Raw genomic sequence first — 12,069 nt, forward strand, 5'->3', positions numbered from 1 at the left:
CACCAAGTGTAAAAAAATAACCCTGCTGGCATTGCATAAATATTAGGGTAATAGTAAAATTTTGAAGTCTTGCACTTGACCTTTGACCCCTGACCTTTGACCCCATGAACCCTACATTCTCTAGATAATCACTTCCAGTCAGTACATGTATATACTATGTTCCATGAAGATACCTTGAACAATTTTCGAAGGTACGGAGAAAAAAAAAGAAGTTTTGATATTTTTACTTGACCTTTTGACCTTTGACCTTTGACCTCATGACCCAAACTTTCACCAGAGAATCTTAATTGGGTAATACATGTATACACTAAGTTTCAAGAAAATCTCTTCAGGCATTCAATAGATATGGTGGAAATAGTGAAATTTTATGTATTTTACCCTGACTTTTTGACCTTTGACCTTTGACCTCATGACCCAAACTTTCACCAGAGAATCTTAATTGGGTAATACATGCATACACTAAGTTTCAAGAAAATATCTTCAGGCATTCAATAGATATGGTGGAAATAGTGAAATTTTATGTATTTGACCTTGACCTTTTGACCTTTGACCTTGACCATGTGCACCCAAAAGTTGATAGGCACAAGTTCACCCCCTAATACACATACATGCCAAGTTTCATTAGGATACCTCTACAGGTTTCGATAGTTACCTTGTCCACAAAATTCATTACGGATGGACGGAAGGACGGAAGGACGGACGGACGGACGGACGGACGGAAGGACGGACGGAAGGACGGACGGACGGACGGACGGACGGACAACCCGAAAACATAATGCCTCCGGCACCACTTCGTGGCGGAGGCATAAAAATACAATGTATAAATTTCCCCTTATTAAGGGCGCATAATACAATATAATTTGCATCTAGTCATTAAACAGTGATGGCTTTTGTGGAAGAAGGGTTATTTGAAACATGGAATTCTCCGTATCGCATATAGCGCTCCGAATTTGAATGCATGTGGCGTTTAATTTTTTTACTTTAATTCTTGGGATATAAACTTCCGGTTACATCACGATGTGTAAATGTACGCTTTTAAACATATTGAACGCTGAAGTACTAGTAAGTATTCGTAGATCGTATCAAATTCTGTCTTATAATCTTGCGAATAATAGAATTAGTTTCTAATCTGTAACTTCACATTCGATAAATGGGATTCTTATATAAAGCTGCCCAATGCTGGGCCGATGATGCCAAATAACGAAATTATTGAAAATATCCATGGATGAAAGACATGAGGTGGGTGGAGTTCCCAACAGACAGAGTTCAGTAGAGAGCGTGGAAAAATCTGCTTTGCAGGAAAGACATTTCCAGAAAGGAATGTATGATTAGAGATCCTACACTACGTAGGATCTTTTGTACGATTTTCCAGAACCACAAAAGTGGAAGAAAACGTCCCAAGAGCGATCGATCTGATATCAGTATCGTGAGGTGATATCGCTTGATATCGGCTATGTGTGATAGGGAGAATTGTATAAAGTATGAGGCTTATCTTTGAAGGAATACCAATTACAGCTTAAATTATCAGCATTTCATTTATCCACTAGAAGATTTTTATCTTAATTAATGCACTTGGGGCAATTGAATAAAAACTGTTTTGTAATAGGATACACTTACTTTTGGAAATCAGATCCATAGTAGAAAAATAATTCATTGAAATTTAAACCACTATTGAAAATACTGTCACTCTATTGCAACAATTCTATGATGTGTATGCAATAGTTAACCTATATAAGTTTGTCTCTTTGGCATACCTTATACAGTCAACCTCGCGTAAGTCGACATAATCGGGACTGAGCAAAATACGTCGACTTACGTGTAAGTCGACATTTTGTCGACTTATAAATGAAAACTAATTTCCCCTGTACAGAGTAAGATTTGGATCACGATGCGGATCGCTACCCAAATCTTACTCCTTTTGCCGCCAAAACATGCCAACTGACATCAGCAACAATAATGTTTTAGTTTATGCATAAATATCACGGGGGTTAGTAACGACAACGCACATTTCCCAAATCTCTAGAGAGATTTTGAGAGAGCGAGATCGAAAACCTAGGCCCATTTCTAGACACTTTACGTTTTAAACTTGATTTGAAATAACAAACGCAAATTCCCCAAATTGCATTAAACTTTGCGATTTAAATTCAAGTGCGTCGCTGCGAAGGAATGCGTGTGTTTTCATATGATTCTGTCGAGATGATTCTGTATGATTTCGTATGATTCTGTTCAGTGCCAACTGAGTTGAAATATGTGTGATCTTCCTTCCCTAAGTTGCCATATTTGTTTTGCTTAAATTTCTATTGCCATACTCTGAAAATGAATTGTTCTCTCGCTCTGATTCGCAACATTAATTACAGCTCTGTACGGGGCGGGCCCGTCTGAAATAAATAGAAGAAGAAAAGTTTGTTCATCCGAAAACGACATCTTTCGGACAACTAACTTCGTAAAAACAAACCTCTTTCCATTGTCGGACTAATTTATCTTTGGACTGAGATTTAAACCTCCGGCATAGCGAACTTTTTGTTATCACTTTTTTCATTGACATTAAACGTTTAAACGCAATTTATAGTTTCGGACAAAAAATGCAAGTCTTTTCTGCAACGCTCTTGCATTTAAATACAGCGTTGCTTGTGATTTGATTTTTAGAGTTGCGTTTAAACGCAATTGAGTCTAAATTTCCTACAATTTTCTAGTTTTGTATGATTATCAAACGCAAGTCTTTTCAGCGTTCCGTGTGATTTGAGGGCTTTGCATTTGATTTTCAGAGTTGCATTTAATTCTTAATTTTGCATATAGGTGTACAAAATTTGTGCGTTTTGAGAATAACGAGAGGGAGAAAAGGGGTAAAGTGAACTGCCTTGGGTACTACATGTAATACTCCAGTGTAAATGAGTGTATGCCCTTTCTACTCTGGCATACAAGACAATGGACGCATGGCGCGAACGCTATCGCGCCGTACACTAGCGAATTACCAAGTAGAAATGCAGCGAATCGGAGCGGGAAAACAAATCTTTTTCAGAGAATGGCGGTCAGATTTTGAGCGAAAATTATGTCGACTTAGACGAGGGAATTAACACGTATTTCAGCTCAGGTGGCACTGAAAAATCAGGTCGACTTACGCGAGTTGTCGACTTATAAATGTCGACTAAGACGAGGAAATTTTCAAGGAATAACAAAGGCAAAAATCAGGACTTTTTTATCGCGTCGACTTAAGCGAGGTTTACTGTAATTCCTGTTTAAAAAAAAAGGTCTTCAAATAATCTAAGGAACAAGAGAGCATTCTGTCCTGCGACAGTGAAGTTGGATGGTTAATCAAACAAGGAAAAGTAGAATTTACGCGGTGCGTAATATATGTCCCCGCCGGAAGTAGCATTTTGTAGCAAAATGTACAATATAGGTCACAAATCAAGGTCAAAGGTCAAAGAAATCAAAGGTCAAAATTCTGTGAAGAAGTTTTGAAGCCCTCACCTGCTGCCATCACATAAAGCAAACGGAATCGAAATCGGGTTAGAAATGGCGAAGGAGTAGCATTTTGTAGCAAAATGTACAATACAGGTCAAAAAAATCAAGGTCAAAGGTCAAAGAAGTCAAAGGTCAAAATTCTGTGTAGGAGTTTTGAAGCCCTCAACTAGTGCCATCACATAAAGCAAACGGAATCGAAATCGGGTTAGAAATGGCGAAGAAGTAGCATTTTGTAGCAAAATGTACAATATAGGTCAAAGGTCAAGGTCAAAGGTCACAACTGAAATTCTGTGTAGAAGTTTCAAAGCTCCCACATAGTGCTATCATATAAAGCAAACAGAATCAAAATTGGCTCATAAATGACAGAGAAGTAGCAAATTGAAGATTTTGATCACACACGGACGCAAACACGGACGGACACACACACGGACACACACATGTACGGAGCCCGTTTCATAGTCCCCTGCTCGAACTCGTTCGGCGGGGACAACAAAAGAATAACCACATGATGGCACAGTATGAACAAGACCCATGATTTTTGCTTACGTTGTGCTTGTTACAAATTTCTCGCACTCCTTGGATGTAACCTGGATTGGGAACATTGACTCCTGCTTCCCCCTGTATTGGCTCCACCATGAAGGCGACAACAGTAGGATCCTGGGTGGCTTTCTGTGAAGAATGGAGAGAAGTTAATAGCAGATAGTTGAAACTAAGGCTAATATTTCATCACACAACTCTCATGAATGAAAATGCACTGGTCCCATATGTGAGATATAAGAGAGCATTAAATAGTAACGAGGCCTTGATTGTGACCAAGCTGAAATTACAACTGTACGCCACATAAAGTAGGTTGCCTTAGATTTGTAATGACATTATGTCATAGCATAACTGGGATTAGATGTTTTAGCACTTCAGTGCTAAACATGCTTGACATTGTTTTTAAGTGATTCGTTCTTGTTTTCTGATCCTGTGAAGTAATATTTCAAAGTATATTCCCTGCTCTGAGAATCCAGTGACAGAGCTTCTTCCTGTGACGACAAGCAGTATGGTACGGTGCAATTTGTTTGGAAATTTCTGTGAAATGGTAAAAATGATTAGCAAAAGACTATTTTTTAGGTAGGTAAATGTGTTTTCTATCCTTGGTGGCATATGTATAAGTGGAGGAATCATTCTTGTTAGAAAAATGAAACAAATGATGTCCAAGGTGAATCACAGGGTTGTCTACAACTTGAAATTTGAGCATGTTGCAAGCTCCGAATGTGAGAATATTACGAGAATTGTAAGTGTGCCGAGTGCTTGTCATTGCAGCTGGGGTCAGGGCTCGCTTAAGGGCCCTGGAAGCTCTGGTTTCTAGATGCTCTCTGGTGCTGTCTGAGCTGTATTTTGCATGTTTTCCTTGCATTTGAGACAGAGGGAAATAGCTATATCTAATACAATTAATTATAAAAAAAAACCCAATAATTAATTTCAAAGGTAATGATGATTACATGTTGTCTTCTGTGCTGCATGAAGTTGCAGTGAAATGATTTATACAATTGTAGGTCCTAAATATGAGTCAGCTAGGGAGTGATGTGACCGAAGAAAATCATGAAATACAATTCACTCAAGGACATGGAAACTTGTACTACTTGTCTTCCTGATGTTTTTTTTTTTTTCACATGCAAGGAGTGAAACAGCAGAAAATGTATGAGCTTCACTCAGCTTCATTTCCAGGAAGTTAAAGGTCCAGGAAAATTGCACTAAAAAGGCCTTTACAAACATTCAAATAACTGCAAATGTATGTAATCCACCCTTTTTTCCTTTGGAAATCTCAGATTTGAGCCCTAAAATGAAAAATACTACCCAGATTTTGAGGATTTCATGCTAGCAATGCCCTGTCCCCTAAAAAGTAAATTGTAGGTGTGGCTTGTGACGCGCCATTGTGATGTCATGTCAGGAATTTGTAGCTGTTCAGCTGTGTGGTAAAGTCCTACAAATTGTGTGAACTTTCACAATAAATGCTGAAATGATGACAAACGGAACTGATATACTTATTTTGCATCAGTTTTCATGTGAGATTAAAAGATTCCTTCCATTTTGTATTGTAGCTTTGGTACATCATGTAATCTTTAAGTGTTTCAGAGGGCAATCTTTATAAAAAAAATGATGTGAGTGAGCAGATAATGTTTTGGTAGACTCAGTACAATCATTTCTTGAGTTTGGCGGGTGAGTCGGGCCAATCTCGCAATGCATTGCAATATCGAAAAATCATAATGACTGGTTTACAAGTCCACGGTATTGGTTTATCTCCATCCGGCTACAACGTACAAGTACTCACACGCTTGCTCGCTGCTACTACTGTACACGCTTAAGGTAAGTATTTGCTGTACTCTGTCGATCTAGATGATCTTTGAAAGAAGAAGTTTGCATGGTGGTGTACATAACATATACTGGGTTTGCGGTTCACCATGTGTTAGTCCTGAAAAGGACTGTCAGAAGGAGAGGAGATAGGAGATGATTGATGAGGAAGAAGCGAGAAAGAGAGTGAGCGAGAGTAGAAGTATTCTTTCTTGAAAATGTGATAGTCCTAAAAAGGACTGTGAACCAGAGGAGAGTAAGGAGCAAGGACAGAAGTCTCGACATTTTGGACAGATGACTGTCCGTCCTCAGAAATGAGTGGAGGCTGGCAGTGTACGAGTATAAGTAGGAGTAATGCGGACCTGGGTGTAGCTGGGGTGGCAGTCGCGGTGCGTATGCGGACGTGGGTGTAGACTGGTTGGGGTAGTACCTTGGGTACATGTTTCACGGGCGTCGTGTGAGTTGGCAGAGGTTGTAGTGGGAAGTAGTGATGCATGTTGAGGGCGTGGCAGGCCGGGTCTCTGGTGAATTGGCGGCGATGGGAGTTCTGTTGGGCAGTGGGCAGGTTGAGATGGTCTCATTGCGTAGGACCGGGAACCAGATGCTGTTGATGTGGAGGCCAGTGTCTTGAGGTACGGTGTTGTGTCTGTGGATTTCGATTGCTTCTCGGATTCTTCTAGAGTGCTATTGTGGGATGGAAGTGATGAGGTGGCTGCTGTTCCCAGTTGATGCGGTGGTCTTCTTGCTGTGTGTGTTTCACGATGGTTGATTTCTCCCAGTCGCTGAGTTGTTGGCAGGTCTTGTGTTCTTTGAGTCTGATGTCGAAGTTGTGGCCTGTTTCCCCGATGTAGACTTTGCTGTGTTGTCGGTGGTCTTCTTTGTTGGTGGTTGTGTGCGGATCTTCTGTCGGGGGTACTGGTTGATGGTAGTGAGAGCGTTGGTGACATGTCTGAGTTCCTTGTGTAGGTGTTCTTGGTCGCTGAGTTGATAGGCTCATCTGATGAGGGTGTTGGGAATGGATTGCCGAACAGACGGGTGGTGGTGGGAGTGGTAGTGGAGGTATCGGTCACTGTGTGTTAGTTTGCGGTAGACTTGGTGAGATGGGAAACCTGAAGAAGTCTTCTTGACGAGGACATCTAGGAAGGTGATGGAGTTGTCTTCTTCAATGTCCATGGTGAACTTGATGCTGGGGTGCTGTTGGTTAAGGTGGTTGAGGAACAGATTCACGCTTTGAACCATGGCGCTGTGAACAACAGCGCATCAGCACATGCAGGGCTGATTCGTTCCTTGTGTGCCGTCATAATTTCAGTCTCCTAAATTTCGCTGTCAGATCGGGTTCTGGCAGTCAGAAAAGGGTCTCAAAATACCGTCTCTCTATCATTCTAGAGACGTTTTCATGTTCTGAAACTTAATTATTCATATTCCTAGAGACTTAAGCTTTCCCAAAATGTATAATTCACTTAATTTGTGATTATCAAGCTGTTTTTCGCGTGATAACTAATTTAAAATGGGTCAGAAATGGGGCAGAACTAGCTAAGAACGGATTTAAGGTGACTATGGATGGGCTTGAACTGCTTGACAGCAGCAAATTTAATTGACCTGACTGTGAGGGGGTACAAGTGAGATAGATGTATTGTAACTGTTCGCGAACAAATTAATGGCCGTAGTCACACATTCTACCCTGACCAAGCTCCTTACCGCCAGGATGGAATGTTTTCCCCCCTCATCCAATTACTCACGTTTGCACTTGCGTCGCTCGTAAATTTTGCAGCGCTGGGTCCTACTCAGTTTCCGGTGGGTAACTGAGAAGGACCCAGCGCTGCAAAATGCATTGTTATTTGTAGACAAATACAACGGATGACACACAAAGAGCGGTCGCAATAGCTCACTTGAGCTTTTCGGCTCAGGTGAGCTAATGAGAATTGTCAAGAAAACATGTAGACTCTAATACAATTGAGCTCAGAGCATTTGCATATGTAGGAAAAATATGTGACCGTGCATCACAAAACCAACAAAAAGTTGCACCCCTTGATTTTACATGAGGACTCAAGAAAGGTAAAATGGGTCAACCGAGTCAATCTTGAGTTTCTCTGAAAGAGTTTCGTTTTTCTTCATTATTCTTTAGTTTGGGATCATAACATGAATGGGAAAGTGTGTTTTTAGCAGATTTTCTACAACCTTTTTTTTGGGAAAGTAGAATGATCAGGTATGTCTTAGAGGCCCCTTTTTCATTTCTTGAAATCCTTCAAACACTCTTCACTTTCAAGTCTAATAACTTTTGAAAGAATAATGCTACTGCTTTGAAAGTTGGCATTAATCATGGACAGAATGTGTTAATAGAACATGTTCAATCTGAGCTTAATCTGATAATCCCTTCATTGTTGTTGCTCCTATGGTTTACATCCTGTGTTTTGTCCATTTCATCCCACAGCTAGCATGGCTTGGTAAAGATTAAGCGCTTGAATAGACCCTTTACTTCAGAGCCTCTTTCTCAGTTCACACTTTTCCAGAGTGTGTGCTTTCTTTCAAGTATTTAGATAGGTTAAGGGAGTCCATTTGAATTGAGTTATACATCATTTTAAAGCCTAGAGTCTGCTCTTCTGCCCTTAGCAAAAAATCCATGTCTGGTGACTTTTTGTGGGTTTTGTGATGCAGGGTCATATAATATTAGACCAAGCCCTCTTTGCCTAAATTTTAAGAAATCATGATATTTCTATTAAAAAAGAAAAAAAAAAATGATTCGCCCAAGACCAGCTCTAACGTAACGATAGGGTGTATGTGTGTGATAATATCTTAGTCACTGAGCTATACATTTTCAATGATTTACCAAATTCATCACAGTTTAGGAGTTACAGAAGGGAGCTTGGAGCTACTCTCCCATACCTGCCAACATTTCAAGATGAAATATCTTACTCATGGATTGCAAAAATCTTATTTTATATGCAAACTGAAGTTAAAAATCTTACTTTCAGTCAAATCTTCAGAAAATACTCATGAAAGGTATATCTAAATATTTTTTTAAAATCTTATTTCTCTGACAGAAAATCTTATTTTGCTATTTTTAATGTAAAAAATCTTACTGAATCTGATAAAATCTTATTAGTTGGCAAGTATGCTCTCCTGAATACCATTCCCAGATTGAAGACAGGCTGCATGGGCCGGAGTCAATTCGCCATGATGTCCCAACTTCAACAGATTTCTCAGAGAAAACACGCAAAAACATGCTTGTGGGACTGACGTAGATTTGAAGATTCACCTTCAAACTTCCGTCTGAGATGCTTCAAACTGGTGCACTTTTTCAGAAAATATTTAACATTACTTAACGTTGGTTATACTGATTCACTTTTTTACACTGGCTGTTTCTATCCCTAACTCACATTTAAGAACTATATTGAAGCACTAAAGCTGGATTTTTGTTTCATCTGCAAATGGTAAATAATGCCTTTAATCCCATCCTATGGTAGCTTCCCAAAGAGCACTCTCCATCTCTCTTCCACCTCCTTGGGATAACCTAGTGAGAACTAGCTTGGTGTGACGAGGGTATTAGGGATGGCACACTGTCCACTTGTGTGCTCTCAAGTTGACTAAACCTCACTGCTCTGGACTTTGCTCATAACTTTTTGAGAACACTTTCGTTTTGAATGCATACTTCTCCATTATCTATCATTTATTTGGTATCATCATTTTCTGATTTATTTCCTTAGGACATATTCATTGAAACATATTGTATTATGTCACGTTTAAGCTTTAAATCAAACTTTTCAATTGATACATAACAGTGTTTTCACTTTTTTGTTGAATTTCTGCATGAACTGATTGTAACAGGTCACATACTGTATGGAGAAATTATGGTGATTAGAGGCAACACACAGTTACACACACACGCGTACACATGAAGCTAAAAAAAAAAAAAATAGTTTGCACTCTTGCAATGCTTACCTTGTCCTTGACACTTACCTGCATCCTTAAATGAGGGACTGCTTGGTAATATTACATATGTGTAGTGCTAATATTAAACAATGGCTTGCCAACAGCCAGTGATTTACAGGAATAGTAAGAACACAGAAAGTCATATTAGGGCGGGAGCTGAAGTTTAATATACCCATAATATCAACCAGAAAGCTGTGCCTCACAGTATATTTAAGGGCATCTTTTTTCACTTTTGCTCTCCTCTCTCCAAGATTGTCTTGTCTGTATAATGAAATACGACAAGGTAGCTGACAGTTGTTGCCAGCATTCTACAAAACACATGGCAGCAACAAAGCAAACAACTACAAGATTAAGTTGAGGAACATAATGCTCCAAGGAATAATACTTTCAGACCCAGAGCAAGGTAAGTGATTATAAAAGATTTACTGGTATGTCATTAGATGTAGATTATTAAATGTAAATTATATAGATTTCAAACACAACCATGACCCCATCATCATTCTGTGACCGAACAATTAATTGTTTCCAAGAATATGCAAATATATCTTTGCATTTCATGAGCAAGTCTTACTTCAAGGGCACCCAGGTCATTAAAGGGAATAATATCAAAGCCAGGCATGTAGGGTCCAAAGCCCTCATAGCAGTCTGGGTCGGTGGAGCTAGACACAGCTGCCAAGGTACGTCCCCAGAAGTTGCCCTCAGCAAAGACAATCCTAGCCTGGTTCTTGGGCACTCCCTTCACATTGTAGCCCCACTTGCGAGCCAACTTGCATGCAGTTTCACCCCCTTCAACACCTGAAAAGAAAAATAATTGATTTGCAGCACTGAATTCAGCCCAGTGCATGGACAGAACTACCCAAGAAGGAGAAATAACAATCAACTGCTTGAAAAAAAAATGCATTTCACCATTTTAAAGTTACAAATACAAATTACACCTAACAGCAGACCTAAGGATATATCACATTCTAAATGGAGCCTTATTATTGTGTTATCCAATGGGTCTGTCACATTCACAAGCAATGAAAAGATATTCCCCTTGCATCTACAGTGCATTTCATTCTGTGCTCTTGTCTGTTGGTTGCACTGTAGCTATAACCTTAATGGGAAAGCATTTGCATATAACTCACATTCACAAGAATGTGTATGCTCTTTCTTGTGCTATTCCAGGAAAGAATGCCCGCCTAAAGTAGTCACTAACTCTCCAGTGCAATAACAAAGTTACTTATCAAAGTAATCAAGTTTTGTCAATGATTTATTTTGGTTATTCCCCTTCAGCAAATCGAAAGACTGTCAAAGCAAAAAAACTTCAAAACCTTCAACTAATTAGTAAAATACTCTTTCATCATCCATGAACAATCTTATTGAATAAAGCATGCAAACTACCTCATTGGTAAATGTAGTGAATACTTCTTATTGGCAAATGACAAAACTCTTTGAAAAAGACAGACTGCAAGTTGACCAACTACAACAGATTATGAAATATTATAACACAGAGAAACATTTGAAAGCAAATGGTACCATATTTGATATCATCTTGCCATTTCATTCACACATATGGCAACTTCTAAAGAAGTTGCCTTTCAAATTGATGAAGAAAGAAAGCCAGAACAATTTCCTATAAAGGTAAAAGATCTCCTATCCTAAGTAACACAAACCTGTGTTCATGGGAAGCACTTTGTCGTAACCGAACATGGTCGTAATGAATTCTTCATATTCTCCTAGAACATCATTGTAGAAAGCTCTAGATGTCAGGGTCAAGATTTCAGCTTGATCCTGCATTGCTTTGACGATCCTGGGATGGTTATGTCCTTGGTTGCATGCACTGTAGGCACTGAGGAAGTCATAGTAGCGTTTACCCTCCACATCCCAGACATAGATGCCTTAGGTGGGTATAAAAAAAAATAGAATGTATTTGGTAGTTAATTTGTAATAAATTTCGGGGATGACAGAAATATATCAGTAAAATGCAATGTCATCAATAAAGTCTAAAGTAAATATACAGTTTGCTGTTGTCTTGTAATTTATGATGGACAAATAATGTTTGACTCTTAAGATAAAGAAGAGTTCTTTGATTTAATCATTTTGTTTGAATAAGTCCTACCAAAGCCTCAAGACAAAAACAAAGGAAAGCAACTATTGTATAAGTCATTATTTTTGTAAAGAGTTTTAATTTTTGTGAATTTTGCAAATCACTGTTCAACCATGAATTTAACAACATGTATGAAAACATTTTGAACTGACAGGCACTAATCAGAGCTGCACACTACTGTAATAGCGGATATTTTTGCACATTTTGCGCAACCAGAAACTAACGCGAAAATAAAAGCACACAAGTATTTT

General features: G+C 39.0%; 1 protein-coding gene across 3 annotated transcripts in view; it reads right to left on the reverse strand.

The window, feature by feature from the left end:
* The window catches only part of LOC140242105 (ornithine aminotransferase, mitochondrial-like), a 104,968-nt gene that overhangs the window by 67,838 nt on the left and 25,061 nt on the right, over positions 1–12,069 (reverse strand). For all 3 annotated transcript variants that reach the window (XR_011902122.1, XM_072321867.1, XM_072321866.1), the window contains exons 3-5: positions 11,385–11,609; positions 10,301–10,524; positions 4,009–4,131 (exon numbers count right to left, since the gene is read on the reverse strand). Coding sequence is in view for 2 of the 3 variants with exons in the window: in XM_072321867.1 (XP_072177968.1) it covers positions 4,009–4,131; positions 10,301–10,524; positions 11,385–11,609 (572 nt within the window). In the remaining variant the exon portion in view is untranslated. The remainder of the gene's footprint in view (positions 1–4,008; positions 4,132–10,300; positions 10,525–11,384; positions 11,610–12,069) is intronic.

The sequence above is a fragment of the Diadema setosum genome, chromosome 18 (assembly GCF_964275005.1).
Source record: "Diadema setosum chromosome 18, eeDiaSeto1, whole genome shotgun sequence".
In the NCBI taxonomy this organism is placed as follows: Eukaryota; Metazoa; Echinodermata; class Echinoidea; order Diadematoida; family Diadematidae; genus Diadema; species Diadema setosum.